Source organism: Takifugu flavidus, chromosome 12 (genome assembly GCF_003711565.1).
Source record: "Takifugu flavidus isolate HTHZ2018 chromosome 12, ASM371156v2, whole genome shotgun sequence".
Taxonomy (NCBI): domain Eukaryota; kingdom Metazoa; phylum Chordata; class Actinopteri; order Tetraodontiformes; family Tetraodontidae; genus Takifugu; species Takifugu flavidus.
The window spans coordinates 7,791,862-7,817,588 of NC_079531.1; the positions used below are offsets into that span (position 1 = coordinate 7,791,862).

Below are 25,727 nucleotides of genomic sequence, written 5' to 3' on the forward strand. Positions count from 1 at the left end.
GCAGAGACAGCAGGTCATGTGCAACAGCAGTCCAATCCTCTCCAGCGCTCTCCTGGCAGCGGCTCTCCTTTCACTCATTAATGCAATTAAAACATCATTACCCATACATGCTTTGTTGAATTATGATTATTATTGCTGTTATTACCATTTTTTCACAAGCAACGACTTATTCATGCAGGAACAATGTGTGCACACCTGCAACACACACACACACACACACACACACACACACACACAGACACAGACACAGAAGCGCGTGTATCTCTTTCAGAAACATAATAGCAAAGTCTCTGTGTGTGGTGATCCATGTCATTAGCATAGCTAATCTGGTGCTAATGAACCAGTAAAATGTGTTGTTTTTAACCCCCTTCAACACAGAAACACACACAGAACATGCACACATGCGCAAATGTAGAAACGGCTGCTTTAATATATGCACGAGTGAGTCCCCTTGTTTATTTGAGTATAGCTGCAGGGGAGATCATTTCAATCACAAAGAGGAAAAATTGTTCTGTTAAATCCATGACAGAGTTGTCAGAGTCCAGATGATGCACCACTTTTGGCTATTAAAGACACCACACTTTGGCTTTACAGTCAAAAGGCCACAGATCGGGCTTCAGCGAGCCCCCTCTACTTTGAAATTAGACGGTAAATGTTGCAAATTAAGCCAAAAAACCCTTCCCCCGCCCATTGTCGATGCAGTGGCGGTGTCACTCGCCGCGGCTCCGGTGATTAAAACATCAGTTGAAAAAGGCATTAACGGTACTGCATGACATGAAGGGTGGAAGGGATTTGGAGAGATCTGAAACCACGTTCGATGACATGTTTACAATTGCCGCACTGTGATTAGGAGAGACGCGTTGTGTAAGCGGCTTAGCGGAGAGCGAGGAGCAGGTGGGTCGGGGCTGATTGTGGCCGGACTTGGTAGCTGTGTGCGGAGGCACTGTTCAGGATGTAAATATAAATATATGCATAACTGTTATTGATAGCCACATGTGGGATTTCATATGATAATTAGTGCTAAATATTCACTATTCTCTTCTTTGACAGGAAGCTACTCAGCCATAAATTTGCTAATTGATGGCAAAGGGCTAATTATTTACTATATATTGAATATTTTAAAATCTGTCTGTAGTTTTGTAAAGAAGTTGAATATAGAACAGGCTCCACGCTGTGGTCACATGATGAAAATAGGTTTGTGTCAGGTGCTCTGGCTACCATTTGTCAATGGGGAGGGGGGGTGGAACGAGGCAACCCACATTGGCTGAGCGGCTGGCTGATGGATCAGAGCGGGATTGAGCAGACAGGACCTCATGATTGATAAGCAGATAGGATATGAGGTGCTGCCCGCCACCCTCACCCACAGCCCTGGAGCCGCCCGGCAACGTCTGCGGAATACGAAAGAGACGGAGCACGCTGACCAGTGAGGAAGAGAGCGGATGAGAAGTTGGAGGAGAATGGCAAAGTGTGGGGAATAGATCGAATAAGTGCAAGAGGGGGAGGGCGCAAAGGAGATCCTAAAGGGGGGGAAAATGAAGAGGAAAGACAAAAGCGTTGCAAGAACAGATAGGCTTGAGAGGGGGATATTATTCAGAAGAAATGAGAATAATAACGCCCGCATCGGAATATTGCCAGGGAGAAGATTAGGACCATAGTGGAGGCCGTCATGGGTTGAAGGGAGGGAATATTATTACCTCCTTTCTTTTCAATCTCTCATGGATAAATAAAAAGTTAAAAAAAATACATGAAATAAGAATAATGCTCTATCTTGTGTTTACCATCTATCGTTGCTTACGTCTTCTCCTTTTTTCTTTTCACTCTGTGCCTGCAATCAGAGAAACAGCCCCCCCCCAGAGGTAGCCGGTCTTGCCCTGAAATGTAAAACAGACAAGAGGAGCAGATTACCTATTTGCCATTAATGTTTATTCTCTTTGATGTGAGCAGGCAGAGGTGTCTGTCTGTGTGTGTGTGTGTGCGCGCGCGTGTGTGTGTGTGTCTGAGGTTGATCGCGGGTATGCATGTACGTACAAAACTTGCGCGAATGAGTGCTCGTCAGTGGGTGGGGGTGGTGTCATGATTGAGTCCACGGGGGCAGCAGCACACAGATCTGATGCGTACCCGTTCCAACAAAGCTGCCGCGGCCCCTCATCACAGTGGGATCACAGGCGCGTCTTTAGGTGAGCGGCAGGCTTTTACGGGCGGCCGCAGGGGTTAAACGCGTGTGGCTCCGTCAGTCATTGTGTCAGCCCTCCTCTCGCTTCGCTGAGGGAAACGCCGCGGAAACGCTGCTGGGAGGCACTGAGGTAAAGCAGGTGTGACAAATCCACCACTTAACCTTTCACCGGCAGGCCCGAGAATTGGTTCTATTGGTGGATACGTGCCACATTACCACGTGTTCACGCTGACGTGCGTACACTCCAGGGCACGCGCAAATAGTTGCATATTTTTTATTAATATTTCAGGCGTCTGTTGACTTAGCAGGGAAAGAGTGCTAACATTAGGGTTCAGAGAGCAGGGTTCAATAAAAGATCATGTCACCCCCACTCTAATGATCAGAACCTCTGAAGGCTGTTTTTTCATTTAAAAACTTTATGAAAATATCAATTTTTATCTTTAAATGATGACATCATAGTTACGTTAGAATCTAGAACAAGCTTTAGATTTAGATCATAAATTACAGCTGACATTAAAATTAAAGGCAATGACACATTTGATTGATCCCTTCAGGGACGTTGACCTTTCTGCCTTCAGAAAGGTCATAGGTCAGAATTGACCCAGAGCAAGCTTGATTCACCTTTTTACTCTTCTGGTTATGAAATGTTTGTCCATTATGCTCCTGGTGCTGCTTGAACTTGATAATCTAGATATTTTAGTTTTTCAACTTCAGCTCTGCGTTCTTTACTGGATCACAGACAATGCGTGTGCACGCACATACGTGCGCTTGCTGGGACTGAGCAACGGCTTCGTATTTATTTCACGCAGCAATTTTCTCCCTGTCTACGATGAGGTGTTGTACATCTGCTGGATAGCTTTTCAAGCCCAGTGCCGACACAGAGCTGTCACAAGGTCATCCAGGCACCTCAGAATTCAGGGAGGGCTGGAGGAGAGGCACCAAAGGGCCCGAGATGGGGAGGAAAGGAAGACGGGGCGGCAACGAGCGCGGGAAGACAGAGCTGGGGTGAAGAAAATCCCTGACATTATTGTGGCTTCTTGGCTTCTCAGCTTTTCATTGCACCTGGATCACCAATTCCCCTGTTAGGCAGTAAGGTGGAAATATTCCTGCACATGTGTGTCCAACAGTTATTTATCCAGTTGTGTGTGTATGATGTCGCAGGTGGTTTCGGGTGTTGCTGGCTTCATAAGGGGAAGAGCCCTGAGTGTGTTGTGAAAACATGACAGGTGAAATCTGGATTCTTCCCAAAATCGTCGAGATTCTGTGGAGCGAACCCTAGGTCCATACGGCGGTGCTGATAGATATGAAATAAGGCAAGTCCCTAAATCCTTTGTGTTCTCACAGTTGCACAGCGGTCTCCAGCGAGCCATCGCAGAATTTAATAGCAGGCTGTTTTTCATTCATCTGTCTGTTACACCGTGGAATCCCAACATGTTTTCTCATCCCACTTCTGCAGGATGACACTCAGCCCTTTCTTCCTTCTTTCCCCATTACCGGAATCGCTGCGTTGATTCCGACTGAAAGACATCCTGGTTTACTTTGGCTGCGTCTTATCTGCTCCATAAAAATCAGCACACTTCCCGTCCTGAGATCTGAATGCTTTTGTCCCCCCCCTCCCCCCCGTTCCGTGTTGCTGCATTTCTCTGTGTTGTCTTTTTTTATTTATCCTCTGTAAAGGCCAGTCAAGTGCTGCTCAGCTTTGTTGTCAGAAACCTTTATTTACCAAAGGGAGGAATAAGTGAATGACACAGACAGCCTCTTTCATCCTCGTCTAGCCGCGAGCAGTGTTCCCCATCACCGCCAGAGGAACCCCTACTCCCCCTCCTCCCTGCGCCTTCTCTCCTCACCCTTCACTTTTGCCGAGCCACCATACCCCTGCCCTGTGCTGCCTCACACACCCATCCTGTAGACTAGCCCACTCCCCTGGGTAGCAGCCTAGGTATAGACTGCGCTGGTCCCAGTGGGCTTTACATCAGTCTGTCACAGGCGGTCAGTAGGTCCAGGGGTCCTAAAAGAGCCTCAGTGGATTCACAGAGACTACCCTGTATTGCTTATGTCCATCTGTTGTACAAGCGGCATTAAAGGTGCTTTGATCATAGGGCAGGCTACTATGTTACATAATCTATTATGTATTTCTGCTGCCTACATATACTATACTACAGGTGTATGTCGGAAAATGACCTGCTTGGCGGAGGTCGGCGCTCTCCCAGGCATTCTCTAGTTCCTTCCCCCCGAGGAGGTTATCTGACGGGCAAAATGAATCAAAAAGTTACGATCCGGATTTTAATGAAATCTTTAGGAGTTGTTGATAATGGGCCAAGAGCTCATTAAATCAATTTTTTGTTATTTATATTTTTGAACAAGGTGTAAACATAAAAATAGAATTTTTTGCTTTTGTTCTTAAAGCGGGATTATTTTACCAACTTCCCAAATGTGAAAATTAATAGATTAGATGATGTCTAATTGTACAAATGTTTCAATTAATAAAGCCTTTTAAAGGATTTCCAATTTAGCTTTAAATTATGTGACACTTTCGAGATTAGCAAAACCTAGAGTCAGAAAAGCACACATTTATAGTTGTACGATCTGGGAGGATTTAAAGTAGCAAATAAACCAGACAGGTTACTTTTGAAATTGCAGGCAAAATATCACTTTTTGATCACACTTGCGTAAATAAAACTGCCATAATGCCAAAGACTAATCCGCAGCAGTCGGCACGGCCTCCATGACACCGTGTTTACTTTTTGACGGTGTAAACCTTTTTATTTTTTCTGTCTGGCCAGACGGAGGGAAAGACAGAGACAGAAACAGTTTTAGCTCTGGCATTGAAAATTGAACACCAAATCCATCCCTCTTTTCTGCATTCTCCCTCTCTCTTTCCCATTTAAGCGTCTTGAAGTTCATCCAAATTGGGTTTTAAATGCCAATTAGGGGGTTGAATGTAGTAAAATAAAAGCAAATGCAGGCAGGATGGCCTCACCTTCTGGCTGGTTAGGCTTCAGAGAGAGCCGAGTTGGACCTTTGGCTCCCAGCGAGGCTTTGAGAAAAATATCCCGCCTAATGAACACATTAATTAGAACCATAACTATTTATAAGATGATAATTAGAAACGAAGGGAGGTAAACTAGGCTTTTCCTGCAATTAATGGAGGATTAATTACGGGAGCTAATGAAGTGGATTTTTGAAACACGTGGAGGTGAAGTACAGAGATGTGCAGCCCGCTTTGTGATCACTGGCATAATTATTTTCTCCAGCGCCAAAGCGTTTGAGGCCCCGGTCCTCGCTGACTCAGGCCGCCTAATAAGCATCATTGCGTCGTTATATATGCACTTAAAAAGACCTGCCACCGAAATGACTGTCTAATTATTTCTAATTGGCAGGCCTGGCGTGTTGTCATTGAGCTGTTTGGAGCCACGGCAGAACCCCGGGTCTAGTAATACTCTGGGTGGAGGGGGGGCTGGGGGAGAGAGTGAGAGAGGGAACTCGGGGAAAGTTAAAAAGAGAGTGAGGGAGGGGAGAGGGAGCTGTAATGGTTGTAGCCAGACCTGCATATTTGCACATTTCTTCCCACAGCAGGACAGCAGGTTCTCATGGTGTGTGTGTGTGTGTGGCCTTCTCAGATAGATGATTAGTTTTTTTATTCCCCTCATCTTAAAGACTTCTGCTCTTAATTTATATGCACATAAACAGCGTTGTATGTTTGCAGTTTTTCTTGTAACTCTTTATCATGCACACACTGTGTGTGCATGATGAAGGGCGGGTGGGGGGGTGGTGGCGCTCCTTTATGGAGCGTGTGATACAGTGGCCAGGTTTTGAGCCGGTCCGGAGAGAGCATACATGGACAAACCTCAGTCAGTCGTGTTTACCTTGTATTCTGGTTGTGATCTGGCTTGAATCATATGGACGCCATCATTTTCCAGGACCCCGAGAACGTATGTGTCTACAAATATGGTTCAGCCTGACGATATGATGCCGGCCTGGCATTTTTATTGACTCGTAGTGCACTTTAAGAACCGAGTAATGGAAAGCATGTGCATTTTCTAAGGAGGCGTCGATCTCCACTGAGGCTCCGTCAAATTGACAAATAAAGTTGTTTTGCAACAGTGTCTTAAAACACCCTCCATCTTCCTTCTGTCGCTCCAGAATGACTCCAGAACAGAAACACTGGTTTGTGGAAGCAGCACCCGTGCTTGTCTGTTCAAACAAGGACACACACAGGAACACAAGCATGTGGTTTCACTCACGATTTCGATTTAGTTTCAGGCTGAAAAAAAGCGAAAAATTATAGAGAATAGTGAAGAAATGAAACAAGGATCATGTGTGCCTTGACTGAAACCTTGACAGTCCTTTTTGAAAATAATGAAACACTTTCTCAGCGTGCGCGGGAGTTCCTCTGTTCGAGATTTGTCTTCTGCCTTCGGTCTGTTCCATCCGTTCTGAGGTTCTTGGCAGAGCTGAGGAGGAACTGGAGATGGATAGATCGGTGGAGGCGAACGACGAGCAGAATCTGCCGTCCACAGGCCAAACCGAGAAGCGACGCTGCCATTTTGACTTTAATGCAAAGTGTGAAAAACGAATTATTTTAAATGCATGGACCAGTTTTTGACCCAAACGGGATAAGGAAAATATTGGGCATCAGGAATCCCTTGATGCTGTTAATACGATCATGATCCAGAATATAGATGATTGGATTTTTATAATCGTGAAAACAAGTTCATGTGACATCAAAACAATTAAAAAAAAAAAAAAAAATCAACATTAAGTAAATGAGATTCATATCAAACTGTACACTCTCACCCCTCACTATTACAGCCACCAAAGTGATTAGCAGACAGGCTGGAAACTGTCATTTCTACAGGCTTCTTCTAAATGGGACATTGGGATGACAAAAAGTGACACATTTTGTGCAGGGAAGAGGATTTTTCTCCCACTATGGACGGTTTATTTGTCTCTCTACATCTTTTTGTTCACTGTCTACAGCTTTTGTTTTTTTATTTTATTTTTTTTAAAAGATTTTTAGAAAGTTCTTAATGAGACGAGTCTCTGTTCTCCTCAGAAGACAACTTTGTTATTCCACAGAAGGGAAACGAATAGTGCCATGTTTTTTATGGTGCAGTATTCCAGTTTTGTCTTGGGTGTTTAATTAAGTGTAGTTCCCCTTTAGTAGTGGAATGTGTGCCTGCTTTCTGTCGGCCCGGTCCTCAGTACCTTTTACAGTCCACCCACATGGTTTGTCTCAGCATTTATGATTTTTCTTATACCGTAGTTGTGAGGTTCCTAAATCACTTAAGCACACGGGGCCCGACGGTCCACATTTAAACAATAAAAGGCTGTTATGCCAAGGACCCTCAGATCTCCCACCACTTCATAAATGCGTTCGTATTAAAGGCAGAAAAATACATCTTCCTCCACGGGTGGGGGGGAGTCTGAGAGCACACCTGCTAATTGGAGCCAGATTGATGTGAAGTATGACTGTTCTGTCTTTTATTTCATGGCTGTAGTCATTTTCCCCTTCTTTTCTGTTTTTACCTCTTTTTTTTTTTGCTTTGGTTTTATTTTCTAACTTTGAGGGCCGTTTTCTTGCATTTCCCCCTCCCTCCTTACCCTCCTGCTGACCTTCCAGCCTCCCCATGGGCAATCTTAATCCGCACCTCACCACACACCCTGCTCTCCACCGACAGCCAAAACAACTCTCTCCCAATGTGGTGGAGCTAATTGTTGTGGGCTGTGATGGATGGAAGCAGGATGGAGGGGGAAAGTAGGGTTTCATCTGCATGAGTGGCTGTGAGCGAGTTGGCAAGTTAGCACCTAGGCTAAGTTTGACCTCCCCTTGACTTGTGTCTGGGCAGCTTGGTTGATCCAGGCCCCCCCACCTCAGCTCCAGCTGCTAATGGGTGTCATGTCGAGCTGTGGCTGCAGAGGGGTCACAGGTCGCTGGTGCACACCAGACGGCCAAGTTTAGGATTGCGGGGAGGAGGCTGAGTGACACTGTGCATACGCGGCGATGGAGACGCTGGGCAATCAACATGTGTGTGCGTGGTAAAGTGCGCACACACATGCACACACCTGGAAACTGCAAGAAGTCATCATTCTCCTCCTCGTCGGGTCCCTGTTGTAGGTTCATATAGATCTGAGGAGCCCATGAAGGCGTTTGAACTCTGCTAAATGACTTGACCTTGTGGCTGAGCGCACGCATGTGATTGGGTGGGTATGTCGGCCAGGAGGAGTGAAGCGAGTGGGTGGCCCGGGGGCTCATTTGCGCTCGCAAGCATAGCAGGACACTGCAGACGTGTGTGCTAAATTAAAAGCAAACTGGAGATTATGACAAATCTAAACATTGCTTTTATGAAGCTGAGGGCGACAAAGAAAAAAATATTTCTGGGAATCTTTCATCGCCTGTCTTTGCTGTGTTAATTGCGCTTACAATCAGCTACTTTGCAGCATTTCCTGGTGCGCTGTTCAGCACGCGCGTGCGTATGTATATTTATGTGTGCGCGGGTGGGAGACTGTGCGTGTAGCTGCGTACTGTGAACCAAGGGAACAAATAAATGTGGCTGCTTGGAAGGGGGAAGCAGCTTGGGAAATGAATTTCAACAGCTCTCGTAATTAGAGGAATATCATAAATTAAACTTGTGTCTGCCGTTGCGTTTGAAGAGCACTCAAAAGCAATAAATTCTAGATGGTTAACATATTTGCATTCCATTCAGCAGGCAGCATCAGGCAATAACAGCTGTTTTCCACGTCTTTTGGCAGCAGGAAATGCACACTGCTCACTCAAGGTGCTTTTAGACACAGGGAAAAAAAAGGGAAAAGTGACTTTTAACTCGAACAAGAAGCTGCTGCCGCACGCGCTGTCACTGGAAATAACTCAACGGGGAGCGGCGCATTAATGAAGTTCTTCAAATATGGATCTTCTCACTTTCAATAGGCCAGTTTCTATTTCAATCTGTGTATTGCTTGGAAGGAGTCATTTGGCAAGCTTTTTTGTAGCCTCTTTTGCATATGTGTGCTCCTAAACAGTATTTAATTCTTAGGTTTTACAGAGAACAGTTCTCCTCGGCGTTGGTTAGCTGAAGCTGCCTAATAGAATAAATTACTGAACAAAATTTTAAATTATGTACAGTAACAAAAAGTATATACCCAAGTTTTCGTATCATTAATAGCCAGGATGCCAAGAAGAATAATCTAATGGCCCCACTGATGACTCCTGTGTGTTGTATGTGAGAAAGATTATGATCGGGCAGAGGTCACATCATCAGTGTCCAGTGAAATGGCTTAAAGTTACATGGTCATTAATCACCATGGGATACTGCCTCTGCTGAGAAGATCGCCACATTAGAAAAGAGGACAAAAATAAAATGGACTGTTTTTAGCTCCCTCTCTTTGTGGGTGCGGCATGGAGCGCTTTCCTCCGTTTCCACGTCGTGACTTTTTGGGATTCTTTATCTGTTTTCATTTAAATAAATGACTTCAACACCTGAGGCAGAATTAAGATTTCTATTTTCAAAACGGCAAAAAGTGCACCAATCACGTCGGCACATTAACCCGAGCAAATGTAATCCGTTACTTTCGCCCCAGGTTTTCTGTCCCCACGCGGCTTTGTGCGAATAATGATTTAACTGGAGTCGGATTCCATTGGAGACGTCCACCTTTATCTGACACTAGTGGTATCGCGTAGCTTCCATTAATGTCCAATTTTCAATGAAAACAGAAATAGAATACAGTGCGATAAGGCTAACACACCATCCAGCTTCACACCCGACCGCATAATTACTGCAATGGGCTGCGGTGAGGGATCATATCCTGGCACACGGGGGGTCAGCGGCGATAAGCTTTAGCCGAGCTCCCAACATGCAGCATAATTACTCTATTGATAATTCTCCAGGAAAACTGCCTCAGCCAATCGCGGAGCTCCGATTTTAATGGATTGGATGGTGAAATGAGGGAGGGATGGAGGAAGGTGGTTGTGAGGGGGCAGCGTCTGGATGTGTGTGTGCGTGCGTGTGTGTGTGGGAGTTGTACAGTATGTGGTGGTGACCAGCAAGGGCCTTTATTAGAAATGAAAATATGTTTAGGCCATAGGGGGACCCATTTTCCCTGGAGATAATAAGGCCAGTAAAATGTAAAGCAGGGGAAGGGCTTGGCATGAGGTCTGACTGCGGCTGTTTATCTGTGTGTCCCGCATTAGCCCATTTATCCCCAGCCTCAAATTAGCTAATCATTCTCCAAGGGGAAGGACTTGGTCAGGAAATTGACATTTAGCAGCATCGGCTCACTCTATTAACTACAGTAAATTTAATTTGCCGCACACCCCAGAAGTGGGCCGCTTTTCTGTGCCATCAGAGTGAGAGACGGCGAGGGAGATGGAGCAACGGGCAGAGAACGCTTGTGTTTTTTGCATCTGCTGCTTCTGGCTACAATTTGCTTGGCTGAAAATATAAGACTTAGGCTTGGAACACTGTAACTCTGCTGTATTCCCTCTCATGTCCTGTTGATTACAAACATACGCAGGCATTGTCAACACATAGATTCACTCATTCCAAGGTCTGCCCGGGCCATTGATGGATAATCTCGCCTAGAGACTCTAAGCCCCCCAACCAAAACACTAGTGTTTTGCTTTTCCCTTTTTCCTATTAGCTCTGATAATCCGAATAGCTTAATCCAATTAAAAAAAAAAAACATATCACAAGTGCTAAATCAAATACCTTGTGACTGAATGACTGGTCTCACCTCTACTGCAGAATCTGATGTTTCATAAACATCATTTTTTGATAATCTCCACAGGACGTCTGCTTCGGAATCTGTTAATGCAGTGATGTTGCCTACACTTAGTTTATGTAAGGAACAAGACTGTTTGAATCAGTAGTTGCTAATCCTATTTCTGTCCTTTCTTTATGCCCTATCTTCCAATCACCTCCTCCTTTACTCAACCAGACCATATGAGCCTGGTCCTGCTCAAGGTTTCTTCCTGTTAAAATGGAGTTTATCCTTGCTGCTGCTGCCTGTTGGCTAGGGAGGGTTCAGGCTTTGGTTTTTTGTAAAGCACCTTCAAACAATATGACGGTAACAGATGCTGTATAAATAAAAATTGATTTGCATCCAAAACACTAAAGTTGGGTTCAAATGATATTTGGCCAGCATGAGAACCAAAAAAATTAGAATCTCTTTGAAATCTCACTTAATAATTGTTGTCTAATGTAATAACATATTGTATTACTTTCTTTTCTGATTATAAATACTTTACAGATTTAGCATTTAGACTTACCTTTTCTAATAGATAAGCTATAAAAAATTTGGTGTTATGTCCTTTGTTTTATGGACAAAAAGAAATTTACACTCAGAGAAAACTCAGGTTGACTGTTGAATTAACAATAATGACAAGTGAAATTGACCAATATTGAAAATAAGCTGTATAGCCCTTTATTCTAAATGAAAATACTAGGAAGCATCTATCATTCCAGCCATCCCTCTGTGAAATGTTTGTGGAAAAATGATGGGTTTCATGTCATTTATTTACCATCTGACCTTTTCTGAAGAAGCAGATTCATTTCAAGGTGGGAGCCCTCCTCCTCATCCTCCTTGCACCGCAGCCGGCGATGGCGAACGCCATCTTAATTGATTGCAACAGTTGTCAGAGTGTTGTCTGTTAGAGGGGTGACAGGCGTCTGAGGGAAGTGATTAGTTTCTCTGTCAAGAGGGAGACAGCTGTGGATGTCCCAAACTGCAAACTAATAAAGAGGGGAAGCAATAAAGCTCGTGGGCAGCAGGTTTGACTGTTTTTATAGACAAATCAATAAAATGATAGATGATGGAAAATAACGGCATCCCGATTTCTACTGGGATTTAGAATCACACACACACATACAGTAGAGCTCGATTATTTTAGAGGGTTTCCAAGCACAACGGAGGTGTGTGCAGTTAAATATTGGGGGTAATTTGTATCTCTGTGCAACCATATTGAGCCATGATTTACACTTTCAATTATCCTCTTTGTTGATTTTCAGATGATGACTGTGATCACATTGTGAGTGTGTGTGTGTGTACGTGTGTGTGTGTATAAAGAGTAAATTTCCTGTTGTAAATCTTTTGGAGACCAGAGGGTCTGTGTCAGGATCAATACCCAGCACAGGCCTTCCTCTGGGCCCGCCTCTAATTGGCTCCATTTCTACTGTCTCCATGTGTGTGTGTGTGTGTGTGTGTGTCACAGCATGTGATCGTATATAACACAACTATAGGGCTCTGAATGAAAGAGGAATTTGTTGAAAACTTTATTCTGGTATGAGGTTTTTTTAATTAAAGTTTGTTCAAAAGTTTACGGATAAGAACTGTGATTTAATATTATGTTTCCATCCAGACAAGATGCTCATCATTTGCAGTAAAGTCTGTTGGTTCTTGTTTTTAGACATATTTTCAGCATATTTTGTTCCACTTTTTCAGTCTTTATAGATCACAAGAAACTGCATTTTTACACTTTTTTTATGTAAGAAAAGCTCCAGCATGTGGCCTCTTTGGCTGCTGCAATTCAAATGAAATCTGAAATACTGTAGTGACTGTTTATTTCAGCTAGTTTCTGTGTTCAGCCCATCATTCAAAAGGCTAAATGTTGCAACCTTTTCTTCACTTTTGCAAAGAATATCAGCGGCTCGCTTCTTCACGCCTCGTGTGCATTTAATGAGCTGCTGAACGCGCCTCATAATTTTTTTCCCTCCCTTTCATTCACACCACAGGAGGTCTGGTAGCAGGAGCCGTGGCGGACGGAGGAGCCGCAGCCGAGAGCGGGACCATAGCCGCCGCAAAGGCCACGACCGGGAGAGGGAGAAGGAGCGGGACAGAGCACAAGGCAGAGACAAGGAGAGGGACAAGACTAAAGAGAAGGCAGACAAGAAGAGGTGAATTGACTTTTGACACACGATCACTCATGCAAAAGTAGACTCAAATACACCAAACATGGTAAGGTACTGAGGTGGCCCAGCTCAATCTAAACTACAAAGAATGGACTTCAAGCTCCATCTCACTTCCTCCTGATGTCCATCCATCACTTGCTCCTTCTATCCATCAGTCCATCATTACCTTCTTCCTCTATTCCCCGTGCAGTCAAACAGGAGGAACCGTCGTCCTTATAACGTGGCAGAATTCCCTCATGTAGGACAGGATATCATGGTGCTCCACAAGTCCAGTTCATACAGAATGTTCTGGCCTCCAGATGATGTCTGATGTCTTTAACTCCATTTTTCATCCTCTGAGCCTGCCTGCAATAAGCCCTGAAAAATAACATCACATGCGTCTCTGCTGTACTTACACACGCAAAAAAGCTGCACGCCATATTGGGACTGATGCCAGTTTGGCTGTTATTATCACTGACCTGACCACAAGTCAGGCTTCCTCATTTAAAACAGTTTTTCTAGTGATGTAAACATGCCATGTGACGATAAGATGTTAAAGACTTAAGAGATGTTTCATTTCATTGTAAAGTCATCCGGTTAGTCTCCTGCTGATTGCTGTAGCATGTTTTTAGTAAATACTTAACATAAATTTAGCAAAACTACCATAAGGAAATACAATTCTCTTTTTTTGAAGATGCCGCAAAAGAAATTCCACACATTATACTAGAGCTTGGAGTTCTGCCACCAACGTGTCCTTCGAGGTGGCATGAAGCGATGCTGATGATTCTCTTTAGTGTCCTCAACAAGCTCAGCCCTCAGAGGATTGACACTTTCAGGAGGTGGGTGGCTGAGCTGAAGAGCAACACAGAGCAAAGGTTAAAAGGAGCCATATTACAGGAGTTACAGTTACCGACCTTCTGCCCAAATACCCAGACCCTCTAGCTGCAAGCCAGGGAATTAATAAGAGAAAAACCTCCACAACTTCCAGCTCTGCATGACACAACAAGTGTGTGCATCCTGGCAGACCGAAGCGGTTGATAGGCTCTAAAGATCAGCATTGTAGCTACACATGCCATCTATTGACCAGTGCAACAAATCCTCGACCAGGAGGGTGGTGGTTATAGGTGTAATCGTGACGTTGATGCGCGAACTAAGCTCCCAGTGTGGCCATCTTGGACAAGTCGGTCTTGAGTGATTAACGTCATGACAGCAGTCGCAGAAGCTTAACTAGAATCAGCTCAGCATCAGAACATCTGCTTTGATCTGACTGAGAACCTTGCTTTTTCACCAAGAAAATCTGGGGTTAAATGGAACATTGAGTTTTGGTTTTGGGGTAAAGTTCAACATTTATTGAAAGCTCCATATACCATATATACTGATATATATTGCCTTTCTAAGATGAGTATCGGGCAAACAAATAAAGCTAAAGTGAAATGTACGCCCAGCAGACCATATCTGCTTTCATATTAAGGTTTCAATATCCTTCAGCATCGATAGGAATCTCCTCCTTTATCTCCGATTCTGCTTCAGCTTGTCTGCGTGCACGCGTTTGCTGACATGCATAGATAATGTGTTGGTCTGTGCGTGCGTGTTCCCACCTGTAGCAGCGTTAATATACCAGCGTTAAACTGACTTAAATCTGTGGTGTGATATTGGCATTATTCCATCTATACCAACCGGTGCTGACCTGCTGTCAGAGGTGACATTTACGTGCACGAAGAGCCACGAAGATCAGACCTGAGAATCAGTACTTCCACTGCTTATTTAAAGTGATAAGGTGAAAGAGCAGTCAGTTACAGTATATCATACTTTAATCATCTAATCGGCACAGGTGCCATAAATTCAATGTGATCCAAATGATGTAGGTCTGTGGACCTTAAAAGGATGTTCAGAATGTCCGTAAGCCACCTGACATGGATGCTCCTGCTTTTCACCAGATACTCCCTCAGGAATTGAGGTGCCTAACGAGTCCCCTTTTAGCAGGAGAAAGACCGAGCAGCCAGATGTTTCACGCATATGTAAAACGGTACATCCTGAAGTCACATCCGCTCTTTAATCTTTTGCTCCTAATCGTGATGCATCTTCTCACACACAGACACACACACACACAGACATGCACTATTTCAGCTTCATTTAGATCCAGTTTTCCTTGTTGGGAAGGAGGAGAGGATTGATGCAGGGTGGGGTGTAGAAGAAGAGGCTCAGGAGCTTTATACTGTCTGTCAGGATAAAAGAGGGGCCCCTCGGAGTGAACCGTGACACCGTGTCTGTGTGTGTGTGCATGTGCGTGCAGTGTTGTCGTCATTAAACATTTATCACTCCTCTAATATGACAGCAGCCGACTCGGTGCTCCAGCGGCATGTTTTCATGCAAAATTTATTGAAAAAGACGAGCCGTCGTTAGGAGATCTTGTTGCCTTTCACATGTGGCAAAGGCTAAGTGGGTGAATGTCGGCTGGTGTGTTTGTGTTTACCCAGAACAGTGTACCCGGTCAATAGGTCAGTTTGCTCTGTGTAATCCACGGTCTTGGCGTTCGAAGACAAGATCAAGGCTTCCTTTAAGAATTTAACCTCCACAGAACCCATTTAGTTTGCAGTTTTTCTTTTTTCAGTGAGCAGAGCTGCATGTGTGCTTTTGTAAAACAAATAGCTCTTAATCAAAATCATCCATCTTGCTTGAAATATCCTGACTCTAATCGGTTCAGAACTGGACACAAATGTTTATATGAACCCGCACTTTTCTTATACAAAACATAATGATCTTAAAATTGTCCGTGCTGGTGTTTCATCCATTCCACTTAAGTTATCATCATTTAGATTTGAAAATGAGCCGAAGGGATTTATTTTGCTGGCTTTTATAATGTTATATTAATTAGTTATAAACGTTGCTGGGAGGAAACTGGTGCGCGGCTTGCTAATTTGCAGTTTTGCAATATTTTAATTACGTATGAGTTTTTTCTTTACTGTGGAAAATACCATGACTACATTCCAAAGATGAAACATGTTACTGCATGTATAGAGCCAACATGCACTTTCTTCCCGAATTCAGATAGCATTCGATTGATGATTTATTTATTTATTTGCTTAAGTCAGCAAAAAAAAACCTTGTATGGAAGCAGGTATTCCTTCCAAGCAGATAAAAGACGCGAGCGCAATTTAAATGCAACAACATTTGTAACTGAGTCCCACCTGTAATTAATGAGCACAAGCCCAGGGACTACGGCATATGACAGATGGCTGGTCCTTCAGTGAAATGGACCACTTTCTAAAAATATTGAATTTCTTTGGAGGGGGCAGATTGTGGGATCATCATGGGTTGCGTTGGTTCAAGGTTTTTGAACAGGCTTAACACACAGATGCACATTAGCGTGCACCACTCCGCTTTACGGCTTCTAAGGCAGAATTTGCCAGCTAATAAAAGAAGTATTTTCTGATTTTCTCTGCGCGCAGTACCTCTGTTACCGACCATCAAGGTGGCGGACATGCGTGGGACGGGCGGCCCCACTCCACATCCTCAATCAGAGAGGTCTGTCCAATTAGGCTGAACTCCCTGTCTGTGCCAGGTCACGTGAGCAGTGTTCGTCCATCTGGCTCAATTTCATGTCATTTGAGCGTGAAGCGAGCAGAGGCTGGCCAGCGTAGGCACGGAGGGCAGCACAGAGACCTCTCACGTTAACAGAGAGATTTCTTTTCCCCGCGCATGTAGAATGAGAGTTTGTATAATGAGCCCAGGGTCAAAGGAATGAAGTGATTACCTCTTATTTGATGTCTTTGTCTATGATGGAATCAGTTAGAAATTTCTCACCGAAGGCCTCCAGGTTTATGCTCATGAAATGGCTTAGGAAAAAGAGGCTTTAAAGCCTGTTTTTCTTTTATTTTTGCCCACCGAGGAGTCACTTTTTCAAAATAAGTGTTTAGTAATTCTCCTCATTAAAGATTTCCCCCCCCCACCCAACAAGCTAAACGGCACCCATCATCCCCACAGGGGGCTCATCTGTATCCACAGACCCTAGTTTGGCTTGCTTTTCTCCATCACTCAACCTTAACCTATGAAAGCCTAGAGGGCTGTGAGGCAGAGTGAAAAATAATAGAAGACCCTGAATGCAACCATAGAAACACACACGCGCGCACGCACACACAGAGCTGTTGATTTTCTCTCCCTCTACTCACTCTGAGGAAATGATTGTCTGGTTCTCTGCCTCTGTTGAACATCTATCGGCTCATTAGTGTTGATAATACACAGGGAAAGTAAGTGTATTGGTGTGTATTTGCGTGTATGTAGCCCCTGCCTGCGGCATTGTTTTAGCCTATTGGGAGAATGCGTAAGGGTGGTGGGTATGGGACCACTGGCTGCTGTGTGTGTGTGTTTGTTTGTAGGACTCTAGGCTGTGTCTGGCTACGGGAGTGGGTCTGGGGAGGTAAGAGAGACTTCAAATACGGTCCTCGAAAGGTTAGGATGTATTCTTTGTGTGTGTGAGTTTTTGCGTTGGGGCCAAAAGCAAGAAAAGACATGGTACGCATGTGTGTCTCTAATAAGTTTATCTGCACAGGGTGGCGGGGGAGGGGGTGTAAGAATGATGTCTATTCAAAAAAAGGTGGACACGCATACACAGATCCCATTAGACAAACCAGCATGCACCCCAATTGGTCCAGTTTTATTGGCCCGTGGCTGTATGCACTAGTCATTAGCCACACACAGATAATGAGCAGAGATTGGACTGAGAACAGATAAGTTGTATGAACTTTATCTTTACTGGATGGATGGTTTTTTCCACAGTCATTCAAGGGAGGCGGAGATTCTGCCCCCTGGTTCTATTAGCAGATATATTGAATAATTCTTGGTGTGTGTAATGAGCCTAGTTAATACATTTGACCCCAAAGTATTTTCTGCTTTAAATATTTTGTCAATGATTTGATTAAGCCAGTAGTAATAATTTTGAGCTGCTGTTCTGAATGACCTTTCCTTATTCTTGTGGTTGTGGATGGTGGAAAAAACACAGGGGAGAGAAATCTGGCCACGTTTAATCACAGGAGAGACACACCGAATGGGCGATAGAGAGCTGTGACAATCCACTTAGTGCGCTCTGTAATCTGTTTAACCATTTAGTGAGTTGTTTAAGGACTGTGCAAACACTCACACACATACACACATGCGGACACATTAGACTCGCTGCAGGCTTCTGCTGGGCGCAGAACACTCAGCGTCCGAAACTGCTTCTCGGTGCAGTAACATGTTTAGAGTTTTGTGTGTGTGTGTTTGTTTGCGTATGTGTGCATGTGTGTACTGTGTTTGAGACCTGCTGCATTGAGAGAAGCCAGGAGCCTGGAGCATGATGACAGAGACCAGACCTGGCCAAATAGAAGACCCCCCCCACCCAATCCAATTTCTCTCCTCTCCTCTCCTCTCCTCTCTCCTCTCCTCTCCTCTCCTCTCTCTCTCCTCTCCTCTCAAGAGTAGAAGGATAGATAAAACAGACAGAACAATGTTACTTTTAACTTGTGCTATCTTGAGAGAAATATGGCATTGCCAGTACGGCCTAATGGCATCGATTATACAGTATCTCCTCCAGACATACTGTAAAGTACATTGTCTCGATAATGGTAGTAAGTAATAACAAGAATGTGAAAATAAATTTGGATGAGGCATGTGAAAGCTATTTATCCCGCCTTCTCTTTATTTTCGCATTGATGTTACTAATGGACTAATGGTTTCCCTCGTTCATGTGCTCCTTCACTGTGCCACTGTTGCTTGTTTCATCGCTGCAGTCCTCGTTTGAACACACAGACTGGATCTGAGTGGTGTATCGTGGTGATATTCCAGAAGTGGCAGGTCAATAATGCAGGCTGGGTAGTTTAAGGAGTTCTTTGTTATAGGTTAAAACTTTCCAGCTTAAATACAGCCTGTGCACTCTACAGATGGAAGTTTTGAAAATATTTGCTTTCGTAAAACAGTTTGTAAAGACCAACACAAACTTAGAATTCCATATTCGGTATGAAATAGACATTAAAATCTGCTGTGTTGAAGCAGGAAGACTTATAAAAGTGTTGCAACCAGACTAAGAGTCAAATCCACTACATCATTTTTAAAGAAATGTGGGTTTAATACAAGTTTTTGCTTTATTTATTTCTATTTACCAACTTTTAACATTTTTCCTGAACATTTCCTTGTATATTATGTTACATAGAAAAAAAGCCAGTTTGGCTGCTCTGATTGTGTCTGTTCTTGTAAATGTAAGCTAGAAACTTGCTTCGACCTTCCTGTCTGTTGCCGTGCCTTGAGAAAACTTGTTCCTTTATGCGTCTGTGAGTCGAGTAAGTTGTTGAGTCTATTTGTTTTTCTCAATCACGATGAGTGTTTGTGATTCCAAAGGGTTGAAATTGTGGGGGAAAAAATTAAATATTGGAAAAATCTCAAGCGTCCAAGTTGACAACTCTCTTTGTGACCATTAGTTGCTTTGCTACAATATTCAGTAGTTGTCACATGTTTGACTGTAATCTTGAAGTATGGACATAAATGGATTCTATATGCAGCACGTGTGTCTGCATGTGTGTATCCTCCCAGTGTTTGTCCATCTGCATTAGTATGAGACCCCTGTTAACTGTTTTAGACCTCCGTTTCTTAAAGTCACACAATCACCGCAGAGCAGACCGCAGAACGCTCGGGGCAAAGTTGTTTTGTCTTCTGACGGACAGAGAGAAAGAGTCTTATGGAGGGGGGGGTTGGAGAATCGGCGCATGAAGAGAAGTGAAAAAGGCAACGTAGAAAACGGTGCGTAGGTGATATGAATAACAATGTACGTGGTGTGTCTCTCTGGACCATGATAACCTGCAGACCAAAGCCCGCTCCTTGTGACAGGCTGGCCTTTGTGGCCACTTTATCCCGTCTGTACACTTGTAAGGTAGAGCCGGGATAATCGCACCTAATCTAATTAAGACTAAAGAGGGCCATGACTGAAGCTGGCCAGAAGCAGACTGAGCACACACACACACACCAGCAAACACAGCTCAGCAGCAAAATCCTGTTTTCATCAGAAAAATAAGGTTGTCATATTGATTATGCAGATGAGGTGCTAACGGGGACTAACTGCCTCTTGGCCAGCCGGTTACAGCTGACACGAGGAAGAAAGGATTAGGTCAAATGTGGCTTGCAGTTTTACTTCTTTATGCATCAGTTTAAGGGTAAAAGGCCTTGTTGCCAGTAAACATGACAGGCGGACAGGCAATTTACATGTTTGTTTTAATTCTTCTTCCAGGTTTATTTTTTATTAAGTCATAGTTTGAGTATACATGAGGTGCAACAATGCAGTTTCATCATTTCATCATTTAATTAGTTTTGGTTGAGCTTTGTAGCAAATATAAAAACATATTTAATATAATTTAAAAATATTTCTCTTTAAGAATATTTCTCGTATAGTTTTGATAGAGAGAAATGACCAAAGTTAATAGTAATATATAGTCAGTATATTACAGATAGTAATAAATATGGTGATTATTTGTGACTGTGACAAATGTACACTTTTGTCATTAGGGTGAAACAGTTACAGTAGAATGCAGCCTAAAGCCCACATAAGTGAAACTTTTGGTCATCTTCATTACAGTAAAAAAAAAACACTTTAGTTTGACTAAAGTAATCACTTGACTGCTGCATCTCGGGACAGATAAGGACACGCTGTATATGCACGTCAGTGAGGATACGCCATGTGCACAGACTTGTCTTCAGGTGTAGGTGTTGCCAGCCAGCAGCCAGATTGCTGTTTCACCCCCCTTCACTCCTGCTCTATAGAAAGGCCTGAGTATTCTCTCTGTATGAGGGTGTGATGTACAATTGAAGGGCAGGATTGAAACTGATTACCTTGTTAACTCCTGGCACCCGCTGGCAGCTTGAAATAGACCTGAGCGCCAGGGACTGATTTGCAAATGAATTACCCCCTTGCCCAGCCCCTCCCTCCCCTCCCTTTCCTCCTCCGTGCCGTCCTCCTCCTTTTTCTTTTTTTTTTTTAAAGTCTATTCGGTGCCAGAATCATCTTTTTATATTGTGCCATGACAGATGCTGTGCCGGGCTGCCATTGTTCCCTGTCAGTTTTTCTGGGACCGCGAGGAGAGCCAAAAGATTTCCACATGTGATTTTTTTTTTTCCCTAACACCAGGGTCCCTCCTGCAGTATAGCCCATCGCTTTATTCTTTGTGTACCAGCGCTGCAATCTACAGAGTTACGGAGCAGGCGGAAATATTGGGGACCACCATTGTCTCCATTTCAATGATGGAGAGGTATTTCTCTGATTAGGAAAGGTTCTAATTGGGAGGATATGAAAAGGAGCGGCAGCTATTGAAGAAACCACAGGGAAATTGATTGCTCTCCATGTCCCCCTTTTGCTTTTTCTCTCCCCGTCATTGTCCCTCTCTTCCTTTATGTATCAAATTAAAAAGAAGTCAATTTTCTTTCAAACTTGGCCCCAGCATTTAATTCCCATAAGCTCCAGAGTCACTATAGTCCAGTCTTGACGACGGATAATCTGCCGAGATATTTTCACTCCACAATGTTTCATTTGCGAATGAAACTTTCACACGATTCATCAATACTGATATATGATTTAGTGCGTAGTAAATATTGTATAACCTACCAAGTATAAAGCAAAAGATTGTTACGTTTTCAGCAATTGAAGGCTTATTGTCAAAAAAGTGACCAAATACATAAATATATCTGTTGAAAATTAATTTCAGAAAGACAGAAAGTATTGGGGGTTTTACGTGATATAAATCCTGTCATTCTGTTTATATTCTGGCTCCACGAGTGTTTCTGTTACTACACAGGCCGCAAATGAACAGGTGTCTGTGGCGTGCGTTTCTTGTGGGGAGCCACAAATCCCCCTTTCTTAATTTCTTTTTTTTCCCTGACTTTTTTATTGACTGCGCTTAACCGCCTGTAAGCAACATTAAGTCCTGGAATTGTTTATCCTGTTTTTAATAGACTTCTTCTCTGCACCATTTTGGGATTATGCTAAATATACCCCCCACCCTACCACCACTCCCCCATTTCAACTATGGACAGCTTGCAAACTCGCCCGTGTGTGTGTGTGTGTGTGTGTGTGTGTGGGGGGGGGGGGGGTGTATCCGCACGCTGAATTACATAAAAAGCACAGGTCTGTGTTTTGTGTGCTGCATAAGAGACTGACAGCCCTGAATGCACACATACATTATCCCTCTGTGTCTGTGTGTGGGGTTCGTGGGGGGTGTTTTCCAGACCCCTCCCCAGCTGTACAAGCCCCTAAGAAGTAGATGAAGAATACAATTTCAATGTCAATTGGTAGCTCTTTTTAAAAGGAGCAGTGAAGATGGTGATCAGGACTCTGTGAAAGCTGCACAAGTTTTTTTTTTTTTTTATCATGTATGTTCGTGTTTATCACCTTCTCAACCAAATGTCAAGCCTCAGTTCTGAGGTAAATAGGCAGATGTCACTGAAGTGTGTGTGTGTGCGTGCGTGCAGGTGTGTGTGCAATGGTGTCCCCATCACATTGACTGTTTAATAAATTTGCCTGCAATTCTATCAGCAGTCAAACAACATCTCAATGACGCGCTTGACAAGGCATGCAATTGTGGAAAATGGACACACACACACACACACACACAGAAACACACACAGTTATCTGATGAATGATGGCTCTTTCATAGTGTTACAGTGTCTCGTTTTCCCTTTGATGCTTTTCTTTTTCTCCTCTCATCACTATCAGACTGATATCAGGTTGAGAGGCTGCCATAGAGAGAAACACTGTTTTGGTAGCTGAGAGAGAGAGAGAGATGGATGTATTAACTATTTTCAGTGGGAGAAATGCATGATGTCATCAACATTGTCAACAGTTTGGGAGAAAGAAATTCCCAACTTCATTCTGTACTGTGTTTGAAACCGACCAGAGACAGCAAAGTAATGAAGTAGCAGAGATTCAAATATTTTAATTGCATGGACATCAGGTTGTATTTAATAAAGCCATTCACTGCCACTTGTCTGGGAGGATGGCCTGAGCAGTGTGCAAGTAGAATCACGACAACTTCTTGTCTTCCAATGATATTTTTTTAATATTATTGGAAGATATTTCATATTATAATATGTACTAATGCTGTTATGATAATTCAAGGCCATTGCTTGACATTTCATACACATACAAAGCTAGATTACTCATCATGCCCGTCACAATAAGGTATTGCTGTGTCATACTGATGACAAGTAAAAGAACATTAGTGGCCCCTGTGACTTCATTGAAAAGTGGCGTAGACAACTCGGGATAAAATGTCCACGCTAATGTTTGGCTGATGATCGCCGGGCTAATGGGCAGCTCTGTTAGCTGCAAATCAAATAACTGCCTTTGCATTTTAAGTCTCGCTGTCGCCTCCATTTGACTGACTGAAAGAATTTACCTAATTTATCTCCCCCGTGCCAGTGGTTGTGTGGAAGAAGAGGAGGAAAGGGGATGGGGATCTATGGAAAGCTGGCAGACCTGTAACTTGAACAGGACTATCAGCTCATTTGGCAGGGAGTCTGTAATTGTCCGTTAGCTGCAGCTCAGGGGTTCGGGAGAGGAAACCAAAACTGCGAGGCAGGTTTGTGATCGGGTCAACGCAGACTGAGGGAGGCAGATGAGATAAGATTAGGCACCAGTGGGAGTTACACTTTTCACAGCAAAACATTACCAATGTGAAGAATAGGAGCTAGGACAATCTACAATGATGGAACAGAAAGTTGATAAATGGATGAATAAACAGAGCTAGGAGGAGGAGATTGCAGACACTGATGTGTTTAACTTGGTCAGTATTGGCTTTGCCAGGCCACAGATTAACCTTTACAGTCGTTCATTCAGTTTTACTTAATTTAACTTGGGTAACAATTTATTGCATCCTGGAGCGATGACACGTGACACTGCTCCTTTCTCTCCATCCTCCACTCTGTCTGGTACCCTGATTCAGCACAGCTCTTCTGTACATGGTGAAAATAAAGAAATAGCTTTTTCCTCTACGTCAAGTCCAGTGACGGATGAATGATGATTCAATGTTAGGCTTTTCTTGATCCGAACAAACTATTTTTTATGTAAAAATGATGCGGGGAGTTGTATCATGTTGAAGTCGAGGAGGATTTGACGTGTGACTCAGCGGGGCACCTGATAGGTCAGATTCTGTAGTCATGGCTGGTTTAGCAGTAAAGTGAAGAGGAGTTGGATGTTTTTTGAAATGGATGTTCAAATAAACATTCTTATAACTATTGTAATAACTCAAGGAATCTGCTGGAAAGCAGAAAATGATGGGCTGACGCCCTCAAAGGCTGAACCTCGAGCAAATTTGGGGTGAGTTTGAAAATGGTTGGACAGAGCTGCCATCCAGTTTTTGTGGTCAGAACAACCATCTGCATATCAAAATCATGTTTTTCTGAGGCAAAATATTTGCTTAAAGTTAGGAGCTGTATTCATTTCACACCGCTGTATTTCATGCCCTACTGCAATAATAGACAAGCACTGCGGCGTGATAATCTCTGGTACTCTGCATTACTGTTTGATTCCTGCTCTCTATGTCTTCACTCCTTCCATCACTCTGCTGCATCCCTCGCCCCCGCTCTTGGCCTCGGTCGTAATGCGCCCCGATGGTTGTAGCGAGCAGTCCACAGCGTCTCTGAGGCCTTGTGCTACACCACCATTACTATCTGGCTTGCCTCCACTACAAATTGGATGAACAGGCACTGACACATTTTCAATATTATTACATTAAACCAAGTGGATTTTGATTGATAACCTAATATTGGGCTAATGCAAAACATCAATCATGGCAAGTATATTAATTATTTAATATTGTGGTGTAATTCAGAAATCGATGCCGCCTCGGCACGGAAAGCGGAGGAAGGGAGGGAGCGAGGGAAGCGAGAGATAAGGAGGAAAGGAAAGCTCCGTCCCTGTAGACCTCAGCAGATTATATGATGATTTGAAAAGAGAGATGAGATGTAAAGCGATGAGTCTAATGGATGGATCCCCTCAGCCCGGGTGCGGACAGCGACGCCCAGCTTGCCCTCGATAACATCAGGACAGCAGATGACGAGGTGGAGATATTAAATGCAAGTGAAGAGCTTCATAAAGGGTAGATCAGTGTGAAAAAAGAATGGCGAGGGAAGAGGAGTGCGAGAGGAAAGAAAGCAGAGAAAAAAGCTCAGAGAAACAAGTGGAGGAGGAGGGATTGAGTGCAGCGTCTCCCCTGTGTTAGATTGTTTCTCACTAATTGCGCTTCATTAGTGGATTACACACACTGTCACCACGGTAACAAATGTCTTGCTGTCTGGTTGCCCGTCATGTATAATGAATGTGGCGGGGTGTTTGTCACAAAGTAATGTAATTACAGCTAGATGAAGTTTGCCTTAAGTGGTCGACTTGCATGTGGCTCCACGACCAGAGTAAACAAGGAAACATCCCTTTTTTCCCCCTCAACACTTCCTGTTACGTACAAACTCTCTTTGTTGAAAGGTTTCAGCTTTCTACCAAATGCAGAAATACAGTTTTTAAGAATATTTCTGTGTCTAGCATTTGTATGTTGTGGTGGAAGTTTGCAGCCTCAGTGTGTGAAGGCTCTTCCGGATGGACGGATGGACGGGCGGGGGGAAGTAGGAAGGCTGGGATGGATTAGAGAGCATGTAATTTTAGAGAT

The 25,727-nt window shown here is 43.6% G+C and overlaps 1 protein-coding gene across 1 annotated transcript in view; it reads left to right on the forward strand.

Moving 5' to 3' along the window:
• The window catches only part of rsrc1 (arginine/serine-rich coiled-coil 1), a 78,714-nt gene that overhangs the window by 3,725 nt on the left and 49,262 nt on the right, over nucleotides 1–25,727 (forward strand). Inside the window, exon 4 of the mRNA XM_057049444.1 lies at nucleotides 12,901–13,062. Coding sequence (XP_056905424.1) covers nucleotides 12,901–13,062 — 162 coding nt within the window. The remainder of the gene's footprint in view (nucleotides 1–12,900; nucleotides 13,063–25,727) is intronic.